The 27,123-nt window shown below is 44.9% G+C and overlaps 1 protein-coding gene across 6 annotated transcripts in view; it reads right to left on the reverse strand.

Moving 5' to 3' along the window:
* The window catches only part of NRG1 (neuregulin 1), a 929,658-nt gene that overhangs the window by 312,466 nt on the left and 590,069 nt on the right, over positions 1-27,123 (reverse strand). The window contains exons 1-2 of one of the 6 annotated variants that reach the window (XM_068233691.1): positions 20,657-20,732; positions 18,442-18,509 (exon numbers count right to left, since the gene is read on the reverse strand). The exons of the other annotated variants lie outside the window; for them this stretch is intronic. Coding sequence (XP_068089792.1) covers positions 18,442-18,505 — 64 coding nt within the window. The 5' untranslated portion in view covers positions 18,506-18,509; positions 20,657-20,732. Of the gene's footprint in view, positions 1-18,441; positions 18,510-20,656; positions 20,733-27,123 lie in introns of those variants that run through there. 6 annotated transcript variants of the gene reach the window in all.

Below are 27,123 nucleotides of genomic sequence, written 5' to 3' on the forward strand. Positions count from 1 at the left end.
AGCCCACATTGTGTCCAATACACAATTGGGACAGCACAGTTTTAAACCCGGACACCTCTAAAATAATTTAATTTTTTTTTTTTTTCAAAATAATGCAGGCAGCTATTTTTGAGCGTAAATAGCTGGTGGCGTATGGGCAGCAGCACCTTGTAATGTGTTCCCTGGCAGTGGAGACACAGACAGCAGGAAGAAATACAGCAGCAGCAGCTGTAATGTGTGTGCGCCACTTCATGTCCCCCTCTCGCCGACAACAGGGGCCAGGAATTCGCCTTCCACCCAAGCCTGGTTCATTTTGAGAAACGTCAGTCTGTCCACAGACTTGTGAGACAGACGAGATCGCTTCTCAGTGACGACTCCACCGGCTGCACTGAAGCAACGCTCTGACAGTACGCTGGAAGGGGGGCAGGAGAGAACTTCCAGGGCGTACTGCGCAAGCTTGCTCCAGATCGGCAGGTGCTTGACCCAATACTCCATGGGATCAACAGGGGCAACGCTGTCAAGCCCGCTGAAGGACCCCATGTAGTCAGCCACCATGCGGATCAAGCGCTGTCTGTGACTGGAGAAGGATGCTGCTGCAGGCACCTCCTCTCTAGTCCTTGGCAGCTCTACACTCATGTAGAGCTCGTTGGTCAGAGACAGCAGGTCTGTGGTGCGCGTGCGCTTGCTGCTGGTGCATGCAGGCACCTGCTGCTGCCTCTGTGCTGGCTGGACAGTGAGCAGGATGGCTGAGGGAAGGCTTCCTCCAAGCGCTCAACAAGGGACAGCTGCAAATCCCTCATTTGTTGCACACGGTCTCCTCCTGCAGGCAGGAACTGGCTGAGCTTCCCCTTCAGACGTGGGTCCAGCATCATGCAGATCCAGATGTCCTCCCTCTTCTTCATCTGGATGACCCTTGGGTCCTTGCGCAGGCACCTCAGCATGTGCGCTGCCATTGGGAAGAGTCTGGCCACGTCTGCTGGCACATCATCGGCAGCCCCAGAGCCGACAGTGCTGTCCTCCTCTTCCTCTGCCTCCTCCACCTCATCCTCTCTCCACCACCGCACCAGTCTAGCTGCGCTCTGCTGCTCCCCCTCATCAGCAGCAAGGTCAGGGACCTCCACCAACTCCAAGCCCTCCTCCTCAGAGGTGGCCTGTGAAGCTGCCTGCAGCGTCTGCTGGTCCAAGGCTGCCGCTCCCTCTTCCAGCAGTGCATGCAGGACCCTGTCCAGCACACACACCAAGGGGACCCACTCGCACACCATTGCATGGTCCCTGCTTACCATGTTGGTGGCCTGCAGGAAGGGTGCCAGCACTGAGCACACTTGCTGCATGTGCCCCCAGTCCTCCATGGAGATGATGGATGGGAGGTTGGTGGTAGCACGCCCAGTTGCAGTGATGGAGGCAACTGTTGCTCGTGCAATGTACTGGCTGACAGCCTGCCTCTGTTCAACCAGACGCTCCAACATCGCCAGGGTGGAGTTCCAGCGAGTTGGAACATCGATCATGAGCCGGTGCTGTGGCAGGTGCAGCTCCTTCTGCACCTCTTCCAGGCTCGCTACGGCTGCAGGCGAGTGCCGGAAATGACGCACAACCTTCCTTGCCATCTCAAGGAGTCGGTCCATCCCCTGGTAGGTCCGCAGGAACTTTTGGACTACCAGGTTCAGGACGTGCGCCAGGCAGTTGATGTGGGTCAGGTCTCCCCTGCTGATTGCAGCAACCAGGTTTGCCCCATTGTCGGACACCACCTCTCCGACTCTGAGGCCTCTGGGGGTCAGCCAATTCCTCTCCTGCTCTCGGAGTTTGGCCAGGACATGGTTCACCGTCAGTTTGGTCTTTCCCAGGCTGACCAATTCCAGCAGCGCTTGGAGTCGCGGGGCTTCACGCTTCTGTTGAGGCGGGGGGTTTGGGCTGGTGTGCCGGAGGATGGAAGCGGATCAGAGTAACCTGCTGCAATTCCGCTGACCCTGCATGGTGGCGCCACCCACTGCGTTGTTGCTGCTGCTACTCTGACAGTGCCCGATGCTCCTCACCCCCTTCCACCAAGCTGACCCAATGCGCGGTGAAGGACAGTTAGCGGCCTGTCCCAAACCGGCTGCTCCACGAGTCCATGGTGACGTGGACCCGTTGACCCACCGCGTGATCCAGCCCTCTCCTGACATTGGCCATCACAGAGCGGTGAAGTGCAGGGATGGCCGTGCGTGCAAAATAATGTCGGCTGGGGATTGGCCAATGGGGGGCTGCACATATCAGGAGAGCACGCATGTCGCTCCCCTCCTGCACAAGGGAATAAGGCAGGAGTTGGGAGCACATGGCCCGTGCCAGCAAGCCGTTCAGCTGACGCACGCGACGGCCGCTGGGAGGCAGAACCCTGACCACCCCCTGGAAGGTGTCGCTGAGCAGGGTCTGGCAACGCCTTTTGCTGGCACGGGAATCACTGGAGGGAGCAGAGGAGGCCACTGAGGACTGGCTGCCAGAACAGGCCTCAGTGTCGGCGGCAGGAGTTGCAGAGGGAGGAGGAGCAGTCCGTTTCTGACGCACTCCTGCTGTTGCTGCTGGAGGAAGTGGAGAAGGGCGGGTGGCTGCTGCCGACGGCTTTTCAGTGGTGGCGGGTCTGCCACTGCCAGCTTCTTTCAACTTCATGAACTCCTCATGCTCATGGAAGTGTTTCCCTGCCAGATGGTTCATCAGAGAGGTGGTGCCGTACACAGAGGGCTCCTTCCCTCTTCTGAGCTGCTGGCAGCACTGGTTGCAGGTGGCATACATGCAATCCACATATGGCAGGGTGAAAAAACTCCAAATTTGGGGGGGGGGGGGTGAAGTTGCCCCTTCGGCTGGAAGGTGCTGCTGCCGCTGGTCTTCCTGTGGTGGTTGAGGGGGGGGGGGGGTTTCTTGGTGCGGCTGGTGGCACTGGCAGAACTCTCCGCCTCCGGATCAGCACCCTGTGTGGCCTGCATACCACGCCCACTTCTGATCCTGCCTATGCCTGTGATGCTGATCCTTCTAGCAAGGCCCGCAGACGCATCCTCCTCCTCCTCCTCAGAGCTGATGACATCCCCAGGATCTGCCACCCAGTCTCTGTTCTTCACCCTGTCATCATCATCCTCCCCCTCCGCAAACATGTCCTGCTGGGATGACCCCACAAACTCCCCTTCTGCATGCATGGGCTGAGGGACAGTCACCACTGTCTGACTGTCCAAAGCATCATCCCCCAAAGTGCCCATCAGCATTTCTTCCTCCTCCATTGCCAATTCTGCCGCAACAGCACTCCATAGCCCCGATGTGCTTGGGGATAAGAAGGTGCTTAGTGACAGGGTGCTGGTGTTGCCCGCTGGGGCTGGAGAACTGCACTCCTCATCCTCCTCTTCCCCAGGCAGTGCTGGATGGCTGCTGCTGCTCTTGCGAACAGGAGTGGTGGCGGGGGTGGAGGACTCGGTTCCAGAGCTAATGGTGGCCTTCTCATCCACCATCAGTTCCACCATAGAGTCTGCGTCCTTCTCCTCAATAGGACGGCTACGACCTGGCGGTGGGAGGAACATCTGCGCCACACGCTGCTGCTGCTGTGTCTCTGCAGCGCGACTCCCAGCTGTTGGGCGGTTAAGGCGTCCACGGCCAGTGGCTAGTGGCGGAATAGCCACTGGTGCAGACACAAAACTGCGCATGGTGGTGGTGGTGGCGTGGCTGCCACGCCCACGACCTCCTCTCTTGCCGATGCCCTTGCTGCCCTTGCTGCCCCATGCCCAAACCGTGGCTGCCAGTGCTAGACATCGTATATTTTTAAGATTATACAAATGAAAAAAAAAAGTTATGTATGTAAAGGCAGGTGGGGCAAGTGGGGTACTTTAATGGGGTGGGACTGGTGGTGGGTGTGTGAAGTGATGGACAGGTGTACTCTACAGCAGAGATCGGTGTAGCGCTAACGAGAGAGTGCGCAGTGCGCACACAAAAACCCTAGCTGACGCTGACTGACGGTGTCCCTATACACAGACTACAGTACAGTACAATTCAGCAAATACACAATACAAGTATTATAAACAATAGGACGGGTGTAGCACTAATGAGAGGGTGCGGACAGCGCAGACGTGCACTGCGCACACAAAGACCCTAGGTAATGCGGTGACGGACGGTCCCTATACACAGACTAGAGTACACTACAGTACTAACTAAACAATAGAAGAATCTAGCTAAACAATAGAACAGGTGTGACTAGATTACAGAGAGCAGATACAGGACAGGTATAGCAGTAAAGCTGGGCCTTGCTAACTACAAAATAGTACAATAATCTATCTAACACAGAAGTAGTACAGTAGAATAGGACAGGTGAGAGCACAGGTAAGGTAACTAGTAGAGACTAGAGCACAGAGCAGGGCAGGCTGCCTTGCCTAGGCACAGGGCCTAGCTGCTGGCTGCAGCTGCAGCAGCACCAGTGACAGTCTCCCTCCCTAGTCCCTAATCACACAAACTAAACTGCCTAAAATACAATCTATCTACAATACAAAGCAATACAGGTGAATATCAAGTGTTGGAGTAAAAACGCTAGGTGTATTGAACAATAAATGCACTTGCACAGACAAAAAGCACTGGAGCAATCTCTCAGTACAGTCAGCCAGTAAGTCGCAAGCAGGACGAGTGAGGCAACATGGCGCCCGCTATTTATAGAGGGGGGCTTGGCCAGGCTCCCCCTCTGTGATTGGCTGCAGTCAGAGGGCTGGGAGCCCTCTGATTCGCTTGTGAGGACTCGAGGTGATGTCTGACGTGACACTATCCGAGCAGATGACGCTATCCGAGCTCGGATAGCTAGGATATCTCCGGATAGCTGATTGCTATCCGAGTGCGCTCGGATAGCACAGCCCGGATAGCTAATACTATTCGAGCTCGGTATTCGAGCTCGATTAGTGAAAAAAGAGCTAGGATATCCGAGTATCTCGGATATCCTAGCTCGGGTGAGCATCACTGCTGGCCACTAACAATGCAATCTTTTTCATCCAATCTTACCATTTCTATGTAAATAAGGTAACTGCCTAAATTATCCATTCAATATATTCACTCAGTTTAACCTATACAACATAGATTTGGTAAAATTGGATGAAAAAGAGTGTATTGTTAGTGGCCGCTGGCTCAGTCTACACACTGCTTCACATATGTGGTTGCCGTTGTAACATGGGCCCATGTTATGCTGACAACTACGTGGGGCACGTGTATGTGAAGCAGCGTAGAGACGGAGCTAGCGGCGGACACCGATAGGTAAAGTATTCACGCATAGGCATCCAAAAGTTAAAAACCACTATTACATTTCTTGTTGATAAATGATCATTTCCCAGTTTACCTGACTCTTATTTGGTACATTGCGGCACAAAGGAAGCTGCAGGGCATGCTGGGTTGTCTTTTTTTGCTTCTTTACTTTCCCCTCAGACTTAACTAATGCAGCCTGATTGGCTGAAGCCTCTTTCCCTCCTGTTTCCCCCTCCCACACCTCTCTGACCGGCCAATATTTATCATGCTGAGACAATGCACTTTCTATTCCCGAGTTGGGTGGGAGTGCCTGAAGACTGGGAGGAGGGCAGGCAATGCATACACAATCAGGCAGAGGAGAGTAAGGGAGAAAATGACATCAGGATTGGCTTCAAGATAGTAGGTGAAAGTGCTGCATGAACTACATTAACCAGTTTCCGACCGCGTCACGCCAATGGGCGTGGCCGCAGCGGCAGCCTCAGGACTGCCTAACGCCAATTGGCGTAAAGTCCTGGGGCTGTAATTTGCATGAGATCGCACGCACGCTGCACGCGCATCTCATGCTCGGAGGGCGGAGCTCCGCCCCCTCTTCAGTCTCCGAGCGGCTCGGGAGACTGTTAGACGGCGAGAACGCCGTCTATTACACTGCGCAGCGCTGCGATCAGCAGCAGCGCTGCACTGGGGACAGCCGTATGACACGGCTGTCCTCCTGGGGGACAAGAGAGCGATCGGCTCTCATAGGCAGAAGCCTATGTCAGCCGATCGCCGTAATTGGCTGGCTGTGGGGAGGGAGGGAGGGAGGGAGGGAAGGTTTTTAAAGACACAGTTTGTTTTTTTTTAAAAGCAGGAACAATAATATTTATCATTAAAAAAATAAACATGGGGGGAGCGATCAGACCCCACCAACAGACAGCTCTGTTGGTGGGGAGAAAAGGGGGGCGGGAATCACTTCTGTGCTGTGTTGTGCGGCCCTGCAGCTTGGCCTTAGAGCTGCAGTGGCCAATTTTACCAAAAATGGCCTGGTCACTAGGGGGGTTTCGCCCTGCAGTCCTCAAGAGGTTAATAAGCTTAAAGTGAAACTAAACTTATGAGTTATATGTGGAATACCCATGATAAATATAAGAATATTAATTTAGAAATGAGTTTCATATTTTTTATGCTCAGTTTAATGAGTTTAATTTTAAGATTACATCAAACTTTCACTGTTGCTGTTTAGAATCCACTCTCTGCTTTGTTTAACTGAAAAGGATACAGAACTAACTAACAAACTTTTCTGCAGTAAAACCTTATTATAATTCTTATCTCACTGTTTCTCATCTGTTTTGGCTTCTGTTCACTGTTCAGAGTTAGGGTCCAATAAATATGCTGAATGGAGTAATTTCATGACTTAGACATCCCTTGTTTCAGAGAAAGGGTGAATTGAATCATTATAAGCCTGCCCGCTGTTTGTCTGTTTTATCAGGTTTCTAAAAAAACACTTATATCCAAAACTTCACCTGTAAGTGTTCACTTTTTAGTTAAAAAAATATATTTTATTATTGTCTTTCAATGCAATAACAGAAGACATTCTGCTTCTCCACTGTATGCTCTGCAATCACTCAACAAAAGCATACCAATAACAAGACGAGCTCCAAACATTCTATTTGTTAGGTTATTCAACATTTTATCATATCAACTGAAAATTGAAAGATTTGATTCTAGTCTGCTTTGTTCTATTCTTAATAAACATAACAAGAAACTATAAGGACATTATAAAGTTCACAGATACACTCCCCACACATGAACACCGCAACACGCACGCACGCACGCACGCACACACACACGCACGCATGCACACACACACACACACATAAATAGGACAGCTCACATGTAGGAAATAAAAATCGATCAGCCAGAATTATTCCCCAGTTTGGGGAACAGCACAATGCATACAACCAAATCACAAATTACATCAATTAACTTTTTCTCATGTACTTTCTCTCAAGTGATATTTTTACTCTTGTCAATAAAATGCCATTTAAACCACCAACAAACAAGACCATACTCAAAATAATTTTGATAGTTCTTTTTCATCTACTTGTTGTGCTATTTCAATTGGAAAGTGCTGAAGAGTTATTTTAAAGAGAAAATGAAAAATGATCTCCTAGGAGCAAATTCAGAAGAAAAAGTTAATTGAATAAAGGCCCATGGGCCATATGCAGTTCCTTTTTTCTCCTGAGTATTCTCCTAGGTGAAATTTTCAGACTGTATCAATGAAATGCCTTTTAACCACTTGCCGACCGCACACTCATACCGTGTGGCAGCAAAGTGGTAGCTGGAGGACCAGCGACGCAACTGTGCGTCGCCAGGTGCCTCCCTAATTAATCAGGAAAGGCCGCTCGCGCGAGCGGCCGTTTCCTGTTAGATCACGGAGTGGGTCTCCGTGAATAGCCTGTGAGCCGCAATCAGCTAAATGTAAATGTAGGAGACATTTGTCTCCTTTGTTTACATTGTACGGCAGCAGCGCCGTAAGGCAGATCGGCGATCCCCGGCCAATCAGCGGCCGGGGATCGCCGCCATGTGACAGGGGACAGCCTGTCACTGGCTGCACAGGACGGATAGCGTCCTGTGCAGCCCCGATCACCGGAGCGATCAGACCCCCCCTGCACATCATCCCCATAGGGGGGAAAAAAGGGGGGCGATCTGATCGTTTTGCATGAAACATGATCTGTGCTGGGAGCTGCAGAGCCCACCCAGCACAGATCACAAAAAATAACGCTGGTCCTTAAGGGGGGGTAAAGGGTGGGTCCCCAAGTGGTTAAGCCATAATTTTGACGACTTTTCCACCTGGGATTAGTACTTTTGTAATTGCAGAGTGCTAAAAAAAAGTTATTTTAAACAAAAGATGAAAAGTATCTCCTAAGAGAAAACTTGAGAGAAAAGGTGAATTGCATATGGCCCCAAGTGTTCAATGCAAACATAAGAAATACAAGTATAAAAGGTAGTTACTTAGCTAAGTAGCTAAAAGCCTCATGATGATCTAAAGAATAAAGCCTAAGTGGGCATGTGCAAACTGTACTACTGCATGCCCATTGTAGATGCACTCATACACAGATAGGAGCTTGTCCACAAGAGCATATTCAACAAGGTCTTGCCGAATATGTTCAGAGGGGATGAAGGGCTTGAAGAGGATTTGGGAAGTCTCTGGACTGTCCAAGGCCTATTAATACTAAGGTAAATATCACTTTTTTTTAATTTTTTGCTAAAGGTGTGTTTTATTTTCCCTTTAAAATTTAGCATGTATTTATTTATATATTAAAAAAACATTTATTCATTGTTGCATTATCTCATGTCAGTCTTACAAAACAACCCCTTTACTACAATAAAATAAGTAAATAGCATGTATGGCGGCAGAGGCGTATATGGGTAACATGTAGCCTATGGCAAACACCAAAATTGCGCCCCCCCCCCCCCCCCTGTTAGTCCCCCTGCACCCCACACCCAGTGTAGGTAACCACCCCCATTGGTGTCAGCAGACTACCTCAGGATCTCCAATACATATAGACCTGAGATCAACAGTGACAGACAAGAGGAGGGGGCGCACAGTACCTGTGTGGCGTGCTTCACATGCGTAAAGTGACCGATGACGTCACTTCTGCATCTGAAGCGCTTCCCGTCTTCGTGTATTGTGCGCCCCCTCCTCAGCATGACACCCCTGTCCCGCTTAGCACATGACACTCATGTCCTTCCCAGCACACGACATCCCTGTCCCTCTGTCCCAACCAGGCACATGACATCCCTGCCCCCTCAGAACATGACACACCTTTCCCAAAGCAAATATACCTCTGTTCCCCAGCACATTACACACCCTACCTCCAACACATGACACACCTGTCCCCCTCAGCACATTACACACCCTCCCCAACACATGACACACCTGTCCCCCCCAGCACATTACACACTCTTTCCCCAACACATGACACACCTGTCACCCCCAGCACATTACAACATTACACACCCTCCCCCCAACACATTACACACCCTTCCTCCAACGCATGACACACCTGTTCCCCCAGCACATTACACACCCTTCCTCCAACACATGACACACCTATTCCCTCCAGAACATTACACTCCCTTTCCCCCAACACATGACACACCTGTCCCCTTCAGAACATTACACACCCTTTCCCCCAACACATGACACACCAGTCCCCCCAGCACAATAATAATCCGAACATTTGTATAGCGCTTTTCTCCTGTTGGACTCAAAGCGCTCAAGAGCTGCAGCTACTGGGACATGCTCAGGAGGCCATCCTGCAGTGTTAGGGAGTCTTGCCTTGAACTCCTTACTGAATAGGTACTGACCCTAGCCAGGATTCGAACCCTGGTCTCCCATGTCAAAGGCAGAGCCCTTAACCAGTACTCTATTCAGCCACTGCCTCTACTCAGCCATTACGCACCCTGCCCCCAACACATGGCCCCCCCGTCCCCCCAGCACATTACACACCCTACCCCCAACACATGACACACCTGTCCCCCCCAGCACATTGCACACCCTCCCCCCAACACATGGCACCTCTGTCCCCCCCAGCACATTACACACCCTTTCCCCTAACACGACACACCTGTCCCCCCCCACTACATTACACACCCTTTCCCCCAACACATGACACACCTATCCCCCCAGCACATTACACACCCTTTCCCCCAACACATGACACACCTGTGCCCCCTGCACATTACAAACCCTTTCCCCCAACACATGACACACCTGTCCCCCCAGCACATTACACACCCTTTCCCCCAACACATGACACACCTGTCCCCCCAGCACATTACACCAGCACATTACAAACCCTTTCCCCCAACACATGACACACCTGTCCCCCCAGCACATTACACACCCTCCTCCCAACACATGGCACCCCTGTCCCCCCCCCCAGCACACTGGGACACGCTCAGGAGGCCATCCCGCAGTGTTAGGGAGTCTTGCCTTGAACTCCTTACTGAATAGGTACTGACCCTAGCCAGGATTCGAACCCTGGTCTCCCATGTCAAAGGCAGAGCCCTTAACCAGTACTCTATTCAGCCACTGCCTCTACTCAGCCATTACGCACCCTGCCCCCAACACATGGCACCCCTGTCCCCCCAGCACATTACACACCCTCCCCCCAGTACATGACACACCTGTCCCCCCCAGCACACTGGGACACGCTCAGGAGGCCATCCCGCAGTGTTAGGGAGTCTTGCCTTGAACTCCTTACTGAATAGGTACTGACCCTAGCCAGGATTCGAACCCTGGTCTCCCATGTCAAAGGCAGAGCCCTTAACCAGTACTCACATGACACACCTGTCCCCTCAGCACATTACACACCCTCCTCCCAACACATGGCACCCCTGTCCCCCCAGCACATTACACACCCTTTCCCCCATCACATGACACACCTGTCCCCCCAGCACATTACACCAGCACATTACAAACCCTTTCCCCCAACACATGACACACCTGTCCCCTTAGCACATTACACACCCTCCCCTCAACACATGGCACCTCTGCCCCCCCAGCACATTACACACCCTTCCCCCAACACATGGCACCTCTGCCCCCCCAGCACATTACACACCCTTCCTCCAATACATGACACCTGGCCCTCCAGCACATTACACACCCTCCCCCAACACATGACACACCTGTCCCCCCAGCACATTACACACCCTTCCTCCAATACATGACACCTCGCCCCCCAGCACGACACATCTGTCCCCAGCACATGACAACCCTATCCTATCCCAGAACATGACATGCCTGTCTTGTCCATGAGTATGACCCCCCCCCCCCCCCACCACTCAATACATCACAGCAGCACTGACCTTTGTGGAGCTCCCTTGTCCCCTAGCGGTGATTTGCAACTTCCGGAGGGATTGGGCAGACAGCCCGACACTGATGGGTGAAGAGCAAGAGCTGCAGACCTTCTCCGGCTGCTGCCCGTACTGCTCGATGGCACTTCAGCTGAAGAGAGAGCCGGGAGAACTGAAGAGATATGTAGAGCGGTAACCCTAGTCATGTGATACAGTGTCACATCACGTGAGCACCGCTAGTCACTAACGTGATGTGACGCGGTATCACATGACTAGGGTTACTGCTCTGCATATCTCTTCAGTTCTCCCGGGTCTTTCTCCACCTGATGGGCCATCTAGCAGCACTGGCGGCAGCCGGAGACTGGTGGGGGGGGGGGGGGGGGCAGGTTTGGGTCGGGGAGTGGTGGCAGCTGCAACTGAATGCAGAGGTGATAGCAGGCATGGTGTCCATGGAGATGTAGCGCCCATGGCACTAGCCATGCCTGTACCCCTCTAGATACATGTCTGTGTGGCGGCAGGAGATTTACAGTTGCATGCCCTTCCCAAAAGTACTGGTAGGTTAACCAGCTCCAAAAATTTGCTTCAAATAAAGGTGGATGGAGACATTGGCTTTTCAGCAATTCTTAGGGACAGTTAGTGACATGAATTTTTAATGTACTCAGTAAAGCGCTGCAGAATATGATGTCATTGCTATAAAATGCAGACAGTGATAATTATGATGAATAATGATAATTTGGTTTGGTTACTTTTCCAGGGAGGAGACAATTGCAAATTACTGAAACATGGCAGTGTCTTCTAATAAAATCAAATTAAAAATGAAAGTGATGCGTGGGCACTCCAAATACCAATTTGAGAATGATTGTTATTTGAATTTTTAATTATAGTATTTATATTCAGAACCTTTTTTTAATGTTCCAGTTCTGCTTACAGATAAATCTTCAAAATAAAATTCCTTCTATTGTAAACCGCACATAAAAATAACACCAACCAATGTGAACAGAGTGTGTAAAATGTTAGCTACAAAAGGTATATTTCATTTCAAGTATGATTTGCTGATTTAATACAGTCTGTATACTGCCAAACTAAAGCAAGAAGTTCAGTTATTTTTTCGAGTGAAAGATTATATGTGAGCAGCCAAAAGTTTAAAATGCATCTTCAGCCACAGGCATTTAATAGTATTGCTGTTAATGTGACCAGAATAAAATCCAATTGTTTAGTAATATTAGAAATTGTGTTCCTTACATCTTAAAATAAATTATGATCGAATAGTGATGGTCCAATATCATTCAACACACGTTGAATTCACTAGCTATCAATTAGGTACAAATTGTTCATTTGAACAATGAATTTGAACACCATTAAAGTCAATATGGGGAAATTTGGGTTAGTTTTCTGGACTATGTAGAGTGTTTGCATTTAAAAAGGCAAGCCAAGAAAAAAGAAGTGAACTTTTTATGCTGCTGGCAAGGCCATTTTATGGGGCTGTCAAGGAAATGTAAGATTATATACAGCACTCCAAGTAGAGGCAGAGGGCCCCGAGGGGGTTCCTCCATTCATATAATTAGCCAGGTTTCACAACTACATTATGAGTGATATGCATGTCTCTGAGTAGAGGCAGAAGACTCCAGGGGGTTTCCTCCATTCAAAAAATTAGCTAAGTTTCACAGCGCCATTACAAGTTATATAAAGGCTTCAGGGTAGAGGCAGAGGGTCCTCCAGATCAAAAATTAGCCAGTTTCCCAGCTCCATTACAAGTGGCATACAAGTTTTAGAGTACAACTCAACTGTGATGAGGAGGAGAAACAGTGGCCTACAGTGCCAGAAATTATTATAGTTAACAAAATACATTTGTAGACCTGTTGTGCTATGCAGCGAACAACGTTTACACTACTATCAACAACTCAACTGAAAGATGAGGAGGAACAGTGGCCTACAGTGCTGGAAATTACTATAAATAACAAAATCATTTTTTTGTCAAGAACACCTGTTGTGTCATGTGACAGTGTCACACCCTGCAGACAACGTTTGCACTACTGTCAACAATACAGCTATGATGAGGAGTTGGAACAGTGCTGGATATTATTATAGATAACAAAATAAATTTGTCATTTTTTGTCAAGAAGACATGTTGTGTTATGTGACAGTGTCACATATGGTGCCAGTCCTCTTCACTTTCTGCAACTGACAGCTGCTCAGCTAGATTCTTGTACAGCTCATGATGTGTCACCTGATCCTCATTGGGTCACGTGATGCATCAGCAACCATACAGAGCGAGTGCAGCAAAGCAGCTGCAGGAAGTGAAGAAGACCAGTGCCTGGAGCTTTTGTAAGTGGTTTTGGCTGCACACTGCTCTGCATTTGCTCTGTGGTAGGCTAGTGTTATGTTGGGGCCCTGGTATTCTCACAAAAGAACACATATCTGTTCACATATCATTGCTCTATGTCACCCCTAAATATTGTCTGTAACCTTAAAGGAAACCAGAGACAATAAAATAAAAAAAATGTATACATACCTGGGGCTTCCTCCAGCCCCATTTGCATGAATTGCTCCCACGCCGCAGTCCTCATCCTTCCCCTGCGCTGGTACTAGGTCCCGTAACTTCAGCCAGTCGCAGTCTGCATAAGATAAGTGCACTCCCCACATATCTTTCTGGCAGCTGCGCAAGTCTCTTGTGTCAGACTGGCCATGACTGGCTGAATTTATGGGACCTGGAGCTGGAGAAGGCTGTGGACGGATGGGGCTGGAGGAAGCCATAGGTATGTATAAAAAAAAAATATTTTATCATCTCTGGTACACTTTAACTAATGTCTAGCACTGCGTAATATATGTTGGCGTTTTATAAATACAATAAATAAATATATCTGTCATCAGGCTGTGCAGGAAAAAAGAGACTGTATATTTTTATTTTATTCTTTGTTAACTTTTCTCTCTGATAATTGAGTTGGAAGTTTGAGAATACTTTTTCTTTTTTACTGCGTAAGCATTTTTACACACTACCCTTGACTTTCTATCTAGAATAGCTCTAATATTTGTCAGAGATCTTGTTCTATACAGTTAAACCGATATCAGTGTGAAGGACAATTTAAGACAGGAAGGTGAGAAATGCAAGCACTTTAAACCATGTTTCCATTAACAGAGAAGCACTGGACAATGCAGATACCACAAGCTATCTGCATTAACAATTTTTTACTAATATGAATAAACAAGCAAAGTGCTCTCAGAACATCTGTTTCATTAATTTAATCCTATACAAGAATTTCTATGAAAGTTGCAAGACAGCAGGAATGAATTTATTGTATGTGAGATGCAACTTTTATTCTCATTATATGTAACACAAAAATACAGCTTTGATGCTTAGATAATAAATATAAGATGACAGTGTTTCCGGGCTACATGTGAGGTGGAATGGGTGTCACTTGCTGCTGTATGACTGTTCCCACCCATGACAGAGTCTGTTGAGAGTTACTCAAGTGTGCCACTACCTACCTCTGCTTGTTGTTGCACCTGAGGTTGAAGCCCTAATTCTGCATGCGGTATGAGAGGTGCTAGTAGCCAAAGGCAGTATGAATTGATGTAGAGAAGTAAAAGATAACTAAAACAGATGGGAAGAGGGGCACACCATTTCGAAAAGGCAGGTTTTGAGGGATCGTTGAAACATGTGAGAGCTGGTAGAAAATATTATGGGGCTCAGAAGAAAAGTAGACTGTACTCAAGGCTGTAGGAGCATGCCACCTGCTGAATATGTGACTATTCAAAACTATTCATACCAAAACGTTAATATGTAACATATTTTCACAAAAACATGTTAATAAAAATATAATAAATATTATAAATTCTAGTTAATTTTTCCTTATTCTTACTTTCCACTGAACCCAGGGTGCATTTCAGATACCAACGTAAAATGTTTGGAGCTTTATTCCACTGAGCAGCTTGTGGTTGAGCCAAGCAATGTATTGTGCCTAGAATTATGACATATGTGAACAGGCCCTTGAAGGGTAGGTACAGAGGCGCTGCCACCACTGCATATGTGAACAGGCCTATACAGGAGAGGTACAGAGGTGCTTGTACCACTGCATTTGTGAATGGGCCCTTATAGGAGAGGTACATTGATGCTGGCATTGCTGTATAGGTGAGCAGGCCCTTACATGAGAGGTACAGAGATGCTGGTGTGACTGCATAAGTGAGCCGGCCCTTACAGGAGAGGTACAGAGATGCTGGCATAGCTGTATAGGTGAGCCAGCCCTTACAGGAGAGATACAGAGATTCTGGCATGACTGCATAAGTGAATGTTCCATTACATGAGAGGTACAGAGATGCTGGTATAGCTGCATAGGTGAACAAGCCCTTACTGGATAGGTAGAGGGGTGCTGGCACCACTTCGTATGTGAATGGGTCCTTACAGGAGAGTTACAGAGGTGATGGCACAGCTGCATAGGTGGATGGGCCTTAGAGGACAGGTACAGAGGTGCTGACACCACTTCATAGGTAAACGGGCCTTTACAGGAGAGGTACAGAACGGATCCTTACAGGAGATATACAATATGCTAGTATCACTGCCACATCCAGACAGAGGATGGCAGTATAGAGTGAGTGGGTGCTGGGAAGCACAAAGGGGACGTGCAATACTGGAGGCAGGTAAATATCCCACCACTCCCTGCACTACTCTGCAATGTCATGAATGCCGTGTCGAAGGCTAGGTGCCAAGAAGGGTGGGGGGTGAGCAGGCGGTTCGGAGATTGCTGGTTATGACAGTGAGAGTTTGGATTCCAGAATCCAGGGGGCCCCATGACAATTTTGCAGGTGGGGGGTTTTACTTTGCGCCTTTAGAATCATTCTATATAGTCATGGCCGGCCTTTGACCTGTGCAACCAGAGCGGTCGCTCAGGGCGCTGGCTTCCAGGGGGGCGCACGTGCTGTATATAGTTGGGATGGGACACATTGTGGATGGTAAGGAGGGTGAGCAGAGTGGTGAGGAGGAACACAGTGGTGGAGCAAACAGTGAGATCAGTAACTGCATAGGTAAAACAGGTCAGCACAGTGGAGATGTAAAGAATTAGGGGAGTCTTGCAAAACTCTGTACTCATAATGAGTAACATTTTACAATGAAAGCATAGTATATATGTATATCAAGGATATAGACATTATATTAAAAATATAGTAATATTTTCAAGTGTAAAGTTGTCAATAGTAAGCGTTTGATTATTTCTCTATCTAATATTCCAGACACCCAACTAGTCATCTATCTATGCAGCCATCCAGCCATCTCTGTTTAACTAAGCAACCTCACAGCCAAACAACAATAAATTGATGTGTTCTGAATAAAACCATTCTTTCTTTCATTCTGTCTTCTGCCAGTAAGTAAAGTAATAATAGTAATAAAGATGGTCTTTGAAAGACAGTAGCTTTCCTATCCTCCCCTATGATGTACGCGGGAAGGCACTTGCTCTACTGTAAATGTCTTTTTTCAACCCATAATCTTTACAAATTGCAGATAAAAAAACGTAAATTGAACAGGCCGACATCCCTACTGATTCCAATGCCCTCTGCAACATCAAAGGACCTACTTATCTCTGATAACATCACAGGAACTGCTGTGACTGCTAATAAAATCACTCTAGCCTCAAAAAAAAAAAAAAAAAAAAAAGGCATTGGTAGGGGGAGAAGAATATGTTGATGCCAAACCCACCGTTTATTAACATCACAGAGCCTCAGCATTTCAAGTGTATAATCAGCTGTCACCAAATAAAACCAGCAAGGATTCGGCAATGTTAGGAAAAGGACAAGTCCATTCTTGTCACAAAAATGTTGTTAATAATTACTTCAACATATCAAACAAAACCTTTTCAAAATATGTTTTTTTTTTTTTTTAGGTATTTAGACTTGCAGGTCCCTCAGATGGTACAGTAAGAGATACAAGTAAATTACTGCATATGGACAGGATTGGACGAAAAACTCCACACTATAATACTGCAAGGTATTTTTGAGTATGAGATTGTTACTGTACTCTGAAGGACCATACCCACAACACAATTTTTCGTATGATTTTTTTGCGGCAACCTATTTTTATGATATCACGTAACATCGTTTAAAAGAAATTTGTTAAATGATGTTTCACGACGCAGGCCACCCATGGTGATGGTTCGTTCTTAAATGACCGGCATAAAAGATCATATTGTGGAGGATCGTTCCGATCCCTATTGACTTTTGAAGTAATTTGCCATGATCATGCAAATGACGCCAACAATGATTGCAGATTTGGCCTGATGGATCAGGAACGATCGTTTGTTGGCAGAGATCCCCAATGTATCTACCCATAGGTACATAACTTTACGTTATCAGTTCTGTCTTATATCAGCATGATTCTGGTGGAAAAATTCTTCTGTTTGTTTTGGTCTTTGGAGACCAACTACATCAGCCAAAGCTGCCAAATTATCATGACAGGCCAGCAAATGTCTGAAGGACGTTGTGCAAGTAAAAAAAAAAGGGGTGGAGGATATATAGAATGTTGGGCAGCAGCCATTTTATGTGACATGGAGGCTCGTATGGGAATGGAGGAAATGTTCAACATACAGCTTTGGGATGTCCCATATTTCTGTATACACTGGGTCACACTAATAATACTAATGATAAATAAATATACATTAATAATAATCATTTTGAACTCTCAATAGCAACACCACTTTTTATTAATTTTTAAATGGATGGGGGGAGGAGGGGGAAACAGAAGATGAGCAGCAATGATAAGTGAAATATTAAACGTCAATATATCATCACCCCTTTATAAATATACCAATTGGTGGCTTGAGTTTAATTAATGATGTCTTTAGTGAAATACATTTTACAACCAATGTGTACAGCTATTTTATGCAAGCAGAGTGTGTACGCACTGTTGTATAAAGTATGCAATTGCAAACATGAGCAAATCACATAACATGTTACTCATTCTAGCTGTATTCCCATTTCCTTGTAAGTTACTCTTGATTCTGACTTCTCCTTCAAACCCAGCATGTCTCCTGCCAATTCCATCTCCGCAACATCCCCAAGTATGCACTTTTCTAAGTCAAGATGTACATAAAGTCATAGTGCATGCCCTCACTATCTCTCACCCCAGCTTTTGCAGGATACTTCTTTCATGGATTCCTCTCAGTAGACTCTGGACTTAAATACTATTGCTCGACTTTTAAACTCTTCGCACCACTTATTTGCAGCCTCACTCTGCCAATCCTTTCACTGGTGTTAAGTCCACTGGAAAGTAAATTTGCAACTACTATGCTTTGCTTTGAGATCTCCTTATAGCTTATATTTTACCTATATCTCTGAAGTCATACACACATACATCCCAAACCACCATCTGCACTCCTTTATTGACCTCATAATATCATCCTCACTAACCTCTTCCTGTGCATGGCTGCAGGACTTCTCTCAGGCTGCCTCCTTTCAGTGGAATTCTTTCCATAGTCCTGTAAGACATTTTTCCCACTGTTAACATGTTTAAAAGGTCCATTGAAAAACTAACTTTCTAAAATTACCAACAAATCTTCTCCTCATCAACTATATGCTAACTAATTACTAATACCCATCACCCTTGGCCACTGTACCTCTCTTTTCCTTCTATATCCTTTGTTACTACACATCTTGGATTATAACTCTAATGGGGCAATCATTATTTAAAAATGCTTACCTTAATATGTAAACCTAAATACATTATAGTACAGTATTGCATTCTGTGCTAATGCTTTACACGTAAAGAAAAACAATAATAAAGAATAGTCATATACATGATCCCATACAGAGGGAAATACTGTATATGATGTCATATTCATGAATGCTCAAAGTCTTTATAAAGGCATAACATGTCCAAAAAACCTGTCCAACCTACATTTCTGATTTTACTCAGAGGTACACACCTAGCCGCTTACTCCGCTCTCCAATGAACTTCGCCTGACCTCCCTCTACATCACCCAGTCCCATGCACACCTCCAGGACTTCTCAATAGCTGCTCCAACACTATGAAACTTCCTACCTCCACCCATTAGGGCAGCCCCCTCCTTCAACATCTTCAAGAAGGAACTCAAAAGTCACCTTTTCACTCTGGCCTACCACCCTTCACAAGTGCTCAAAACCCACAGCTGACCTCGGGTCCCCTACCTTTTGTGTCCATACCTCTCCCACTAGATTTTAAGCCTTCAGGCAGGGTCCTCCTCCTTTTGTGTCCTACCTGATCATGCACTTATATTACCATACACCCATACTATGGATCTGAGTGAACTCAACTTGCCTAATCTCCATGCACCCATCACTGGACTAACTAAGCATTACCTTGTACTCATACTGTGCTGCGTGATCTGGTTTTTCTTGTATTCCTGTATTGTCGTATTGCTGTATGTCACCCCTAAATATTGTCTGTAACCTAAACTAATGTCCAGCGCTGCATAATATGTTGGTGCTTTATAAATACAATAAATAAATATAGAAATGAAAAGATCAACATATTTCTCTTTCATGCGTGCAACATTAGTGAGACAGAATTAGGTTTGCTAAGAAGTTGCTACAATCTGCAGAAGCTGTTATATAAATGATGAACAAGACAAACAAATTGTCACACATGGCAATGTTCGATGAACCAGATTTACAGAAAAAATGGTGAACTGGTATGAGTAGAGGAGAGGCTATACACCAGGAAGCAATGCCAGTGTGTACTCAGAAGAAAGGTATACAGCATCTGTATAGCAAAGGTAGGGGTGAGTGGTAAGTTGTTTTAGCATAAAGTTACCTGTTGGGAGGTACAGTATAAGGAAGAGAAATACTTGTATGCTGGACAGGATGTGGGACAAAGCAAAGTATAAATGTTGTGTGGCTGTAGAGAGGAAGAGTGGATTCATGAGAGGTGGAAGGATAAGTAGGAGGGCCTGAAATCATTTGTGGTTAAATAAGCCATAGATGGATATGCAATTGGACAGAAACAATCAGTTCCAGATGCTTTTATTTTTGCTTTAGTTACTGTATTTGCTATTGTTAGGCTTCTGTTGATGCAAGGTTAAAAGGATGATTAATATGGAGCCAGTATTAGTGAGTGGTTTGAATAGACATATTTGAAACTCTTCTGAGGCAGACCCAAGCAATATAACAGAATACATGAGGAAAACCCACATATTTAGAGGATACCTACACTGAAAAGTCAATGCTTAATTAAGTCTTCACTAGTTTTAGAGATTTCAGCAGATAAAATAAAGACTTATGGAGGGGAATGGTATGAGCCTCCCTATTTATCAGTTACCTCTCCTGCTTACTTCAATAAAAAGGCTTGAAGATCACTCAGCACAACTCACATTTGTATCCATGTAATAAGTCCAAGTCTGACATTAAGTCTGGTTCACACATAAATCTGCACATTTCCAGTCCGATCCAGTAATGTCTTGTCACTTTTGCATCTGTTTTCTATCAGTTTTACCTGAATGGACTAGAAATGTACACATTTCATTTGTGAACACACCAGCTAATATACATGCAAATCTGATACAAAACTGACAGGACTGGACCGGACCAGAAATGTCCACCTTTTATGTGTGAACATACCCATAGAAACACATATGAAACTGATACAAACCTGACAGGACTGGACCGGACAAGAAATGTACAGATTTATGTGTGAACACATCAGAAAGACATACAAAACTGATGCCAACTGTCAAAAACTGACATGACGGGACTGGACACGTTTTTGTGTGTGAACCAAACATAAGGTTTCACCGTGTATGGAACAATGCTTTGCAAGCAGTAGACACATGGAATTGTGAGGTGGTTGAGAGGTGACATTAGTGGATGGTAAGTTTGATATACAAAGGCAGCTTGAATAGCTGTCAAAGAAGCCTGGGAGAGGAAAAGTATCATTATACACCAAAGCTAATGGGGTGGGAGGCATTGCTATAATACCTAGCACCAGTACATCACTCACTATCATTACCAACTATCTCCATCTTTTTGTTATCAAACATGTATCAGCATTAATATAGCCCAAGTGGAGAGCAGAAGCCACTCCCACAATTGGTACATGAGGCTTGATAATTCACTGCTGTCACGATTATTTTGGTAGTTGAGCTGTTGGGTGTTAATGTTCTGCCATCCAGATATATTGTATACTTTACATTAAGTGATTTGATGGTCAACTTCATTACCCACTACATATGTGCAATGCACAGGGTGAATTGTCCTCTACTTCCTATAGACAGCATAGAGCAGTAGTGCTTTCTTGTGTGAATGTAGTGTTGTAAGACATCATTCATGAGCATGTTGCAGCAGCCGAGGGTAATGAAGGTTTCAGTAGGAAGGGCCAGCACTATCATTCATGGAGCTTTATTCCTTGTTGTCTGGAGGGGAGAGGACGGTGTACTTCAGTCTGTATGGAAGAGAGAGAGAGAGGCAGTGGACCTCCTACTTTGAAGGAAAGGGGAGAGGAAGTAGAGAATGAGCTTGGATTGTAAAGGCAAATTGATGCGGGTCCCCCAGTGTTGAATGGAAGAGTCAGAAACCAATCCACAGTCCCTCTTACTGGTCCCAGAAGCATGAATTGAACATTCAAGTTTTGGTTACAACAAAGAGGCAAAAATGTTTGTTACTAATATAAATCTAGACTGAAAAACAAAGCTCCAGAACAAAATGTTTTATAAAGTTTCTTCATTAAATGAGAATAGAATGATTGGCAAGTAGTATTTACATTTTAAAGTGATCAGTGGTCACATAACAGTAAAAGCAGAAAACACAAACTGATAGCTGCTCCACTATAAATAATTAACTTGGTCCTTTGATTTGATTTCGGAAAGGACACTATACTCTTTGACTGGACATGTCAGCTCATCATGATTAATAGTTAGTCATAAATAGTGTGTTTCTAGATCAAGTATATCTAAATCGTGCAAAGGCTCAGCTAACCTTCTCACAATCCAAATTAGCATCAATCCAAATCAGTAAAAAGATAAAATGACTCAGGAGTTACAACTTTTGTTTTTTTATACATGAATATACCACAGTAAATTTTTTTCTAAATACACGTATATAAAAGAATATATACAGTATTTTATGTCAGCACGGTGGCGTAGCGGTTAGCTCTCTCGCCTTGCAGCGCTGGGTCCCTGGTTTGAATCCCAGACAGGGCACTATTTGCAAAGAGTTTGTATGTTCTCTCCGTGTCTGCATGGGTTTCCTCCGGGTACTCCGGTTTCCTCCCACATTCCAACATACAGATAAGTTAATTTGCTCCCCCCTAAAAAATTGGCCCTAGACTACAGTACTTACACTACATAATATAGACATATGGCAATGGTAGGGATTAGATTGTGAGCTCCTTTGAGGGACAGTTAGTGACAATATATATATATACACTGTACAGCGCTGCGTAATATGTCGGCGCTATATAAATACTAAATAATAATAATATTATAATATGTCTCATCCAGAAGTCTGGGAAAAGGTGATGGGCCTTCCCAAAAATATTGAAATTTCTCTTTTCAAAAAAAGGAAGAGAGCCATGATGTTTGTACTGAGTATAAACATACATAACTGTGCTCTTTGACCTATATCTCTTGTCTCTTGACATTACTGTGGGAGCCTGCATGTATAGTACATGTTTAACAGAATAACTTACTAAGTAAGCATGATACAAGTAAATGCAATGTACATTTTATGACATATATACAAATTTGTAATAACAATATTGAAATTGACTTTTGCTTTCAGAGTTAGTTACATTATACAACAGTTTTAATGGCCTTCCTTGAATTTGTAGCTACGACATTTGCCATTGCATGTTTGACTCTGATGAAGTGGTCTGTGGAAACGTGAAGCGAGCATCAGGCTGATGTAGCATCATTAGTTAAGTCAAGGATGTCCTTATAAAGTCTACAGATATACTGAGATTTATTTTAATATTATTATTAAAATATTATTATAATAAATAAATTTAATATACATACTTTGATTTGTTGAAAAGAAAAAGTGGTAGAAGGCCCAATATTAGAATACCAGAAAAGGAGATGCATAAAATGGAAACATGCAACATGCAACAAAAAAAAGTGGCTTACCCCAGAGATGAAACAGATATATTATAAAAAAAGAAGTGTATTTGCATTAGGCTATCCTAAACTTCTTTTCTTATACTATATCCATGTTATCTCTGAGGTAACCATCTAGCGTATGTATAAGACTTGTAAGTCGCTTCTTACGGACTAGAACTGAAGAAGTTCCTTTGCAAAATTGATGAAACATCTTCTAGAACTGGATAAGCTGTCATTTGAGAATTGAGATGGGTATAGATGAAAGCACCACCAAAAAACAGTAATAGAATATCAGTAAGTTTACACATTTTCTATTATGCACTATGGGCATAAAACACCGGTAACTGAATATTAGTAATTTTACCAATATTCTATTATCCACTATAGTAAAATATTGGTAATTTTACTGAACTTCTATTATCAATTTTTGTAGAATATCAATAATTTTACCAATATTTTACTATGTCATAACCTAACCATATTCTCACACGGAACCCTTCCTCTTGATGCCTAACACTAACTATACCCCGGGATGGTGCCTAAAGCCTAAAACTCCCCTGGTGGGTGACTAACCTTAACCCCACCCACACATATCCCTTAAGACTCCCCATGCCTAACCCTCAAGACCCCTGCCCACATGCCTAACCCTTACGACCCCCCCCCCAAGCCTTACTCTTAGGACCCTCCTCCTTCATAGGCACCCATTACAACATAAATAGATTCAGTTTGCAGCAATATTTTATTGGGGGAGTCCTGCACCCAAATTTACTCTTATAACCAGTGTTTTAACCACCTGAGCGGTCTGGACGAGCTCAGCTCGTCCAACACCGCCGGAGGCTGCCGCTCAGGACCTGCTGGGCCGATTTTAATGAAATAAAAAGCAGCACACGCAGCCGGCACTTTGCCAGCCGCGTGTGCTACCTGATCGCCAGAGGGTCCCCCCAGCCGCCCGAGCCCAGCGTAGCCGGAACAAACAGTTCCGGCCAGCGCTAAGGGCTGGATCGGAGGCGGCTGGCGTCAGGACGTCGGCTGACGTCCATGACGTCACTCCGCTCGTCGCCATGGCGACGAGGTAAACGAAACACGGAAGGCCGCTCATTGCGGCCTTCCGTGTTACTTCTGGCCGCCGGAGGCGATCAGAAGAACGCATCCGGAGCGCCATCTAGTGGGCTTTCATGCAGCCAACTTTCAGTTGGTTGCATGGAATAGTTTTTTTTTAATTTAAAAAAAACCCTCCCGCAGCCGCCCTGGCGATCTTATCAGAACGCCAGGGTGGTTAATGGGCGCCTATAGTGGCACCCAAATGTAATGGCGCAGATCGAGCCGAAATCTATGAGACCCATTTGAGTTTACTTTATTTTCTATTTAGGACATACCATGTTTTGGAGAGATGAGAACCTTCTCTTAACCTCCTTGGCGGTCTGATTCTTTCCAGATTTTAGGGTCTAAAAGCGGTGCAATTTTTTTTCACTCTTTCAGACCCTAAAACCTGAAAAAAATCATTCTGGCAGGGAGATCTGCAGCAAAATAAAAAAAAAATTACCTTCCTGGGCTCCTGGGCTGCAGTTTTCTCTTTGCCCACAAGATGGCGCTAATATACATATAAACGAACTTCTCTATATTTCTCTAATATAGAGAAGTTCGTTTTCAATGTTAGCCCCGCCCCCGATGACGTCACGCTGCCACCACCGCTCTGCTGCCACCACCACGGCTGCGCTGCTCCAACTGGCTGCCGGGTCCCCGGAAGAATAGCGGGGACATGGGGGATCCTGGCGGCCAGGGAAAGACCCCACACTGCCGGGGAGAGAGGCTGGAGTCCCGCTGCGCAGCGAGATCGCGCGCGGGTCTCCACAACTAAAGGTAAAGCTCTGCAATGCCTACCCCGACCTGAGCTCGGGATCACCGATAGCAGCTGCTTTTTTCTACCCCGAGCTCAGGTCGGGAAAACCGGCAAGGAGGTTAAAAGATCTAACCTTTTACTATTATTAATATTATTATTATCTTTCATTATAAAGCCCCAACATATTATGCAGCACTGGTCTTGCTTAAATAGCTGTAGCATCATGAACTGTTTGCATTTTAACTTTTTATATTAAATCTATTTGGAAATATTTCATAAACTTAGTAAAATATTTGTTGATGTATGCTCTTTTCCTCTCTTTATAAATATTTCCTTCTTTTTAATGAAGAAATGGGATTTTAGTCTCATGAGGGATAATGAATGTGCTGTGTAGAACATTTGCATCAAATCTAAGTTTATTTGGTATGCACGTATGCATATATACATTTGCTATCCCATGAAACTGAAGTGTTTTCAGCAAGAATAATATAATTAACTCACACGACTTGTTAACATTTCTGTGCACTTTCGTTACATCATATGAGCTATAGTAGGAAGTTATGTAACAACACAACATTGCTTTTAGCATTACTTTGCAATGTTGGCATTATTTTAAGTGGTTTAGGAATGTAATTTCATTTAGGTGAGCTCTTTATGAACCAATGTTGACACAATAACTTAAAGTAATTTTGCTATAAAAAACTTGAATTCTGAGATAATGTATCTGTTTTTCTATTTTCTATTTTTATTTTCATATTGGAGCCCTGCTTCCTGCTTAATGTGCATGCTGGCCAGATAAAGGTTCAGCATTCCTTTTGACTTAGCACGAGCAATGGACTGTTTTTTTTCAAGCAAGTGGAAAGTTAAGTTTTTGCAGATATTTAAAATAGAAAAAAAAACAAAAAGTAGAAAAAGGTACTGACAGGTTATGCCCCATATCAATCTTTATGCCCCAATCTATTGCCACGGCTCTGAGCCCGGCCCACGGCCTTCACCTATAGACAAGCCCTTGCGTGAACTGGACACTTTATTTGTCTCCTGACTATGGTTACCCCCAGGGATTAATGTGCAAAGCATACAGAGAGGACAATAACCCACCAGAACCCGACTGAGGCAAGTAACACTGTTCAATAGTTCATAAGTATCATACAGGGCTATTACCTCGATTCAGGAGGATGAGGCCCTCAGCGTTGATTGCCAGTAATGACAGATGTATCAGGAACAGGCAGTGAAGGATCCAGGCAATATATGAGTTCATGCAAGGTCCACATGCAAGGTTATTCAAGCAACAGGCAAGGATTAGTTCAAGTATAACTAGAGTGTCCAGTTACAAGCAATGGTCGGTCCAGGTAGCATGCAAGATATCCAGTTAATGGGCAGAGGTCGGTCCAGGCGGCAGACAAGAGTATCCAGTAACAGGCAGAGGTCGGTCCAGGCAGCAGGCAAGAGTATCCAGGAATCAAAGTTTATTAAGATTGTTATTGATATGGCTGAATCAGGGAAAGTCTTTCAACAACAGTTAAGGCTTTTAGAATTTTTTTGAAAACTGATTTTGTGTAAGCGTATTTAATTTAAAATAAAACCATATCATAGAGATATTAAGGGATTCTGTTTATAAAAATGTTCTCAAAATGTTTTCTGGTTGAACTCGATGGACGTATGTCTTTTTTCAACCCACATAACTATGTAAGTATATTTTCAGTAGTCTGTAACTATTCATATTTATAATTGTTATGATGTTTATATTATATTTAAAGGGTTACTTAAAGGACAACTATCAAAGAAAATGCGAAGAAAATATGACATTTACAGAGAACAGTTTTCACTGTAGGCATTACTATGGAGAACAGTGTCCAGCTCATCCAGCATACAGAAACAGTCCTCACTAGCAGTAATCCTGTAACTGGAATCTCTTTAGAATGATAAAAAGCAGAAATATAGCATCATATAGTGTGTAAATAACTCATCAGCTGCTCCTGTGTCTCTCTGCCTCACAGTTTAAAGTAACAGAGATTACAGACAGGAAGAGATCATTCTGAATAGGGGTGGTAAGCATGGGTGGTAAGCAATACAGGAATAAAGACAGGTACTTCTCTTCAGCTTCTTTCTCACAGCTGAAAAAAAAAATTCAGCTGTTCTCATACGATCTGTGAGAAAGTAGGCAGGGCAGAAACAAACAGTAAA

Source organism: Hyperolius riggenbachi, chromosome 1 (genome assembly GCF_040937935.1).
Source record: "Hyperolius riggenbachi isolate aHypRig1 chromosome 1, aHypRig1.pri, whole genome shotgun sequence".
NCBI lineage: Eukaryota > Metazoa > Chordata > Amphibia > Anura > Hyperoliidae > Hyperolius > Hyperolius riggenbachi.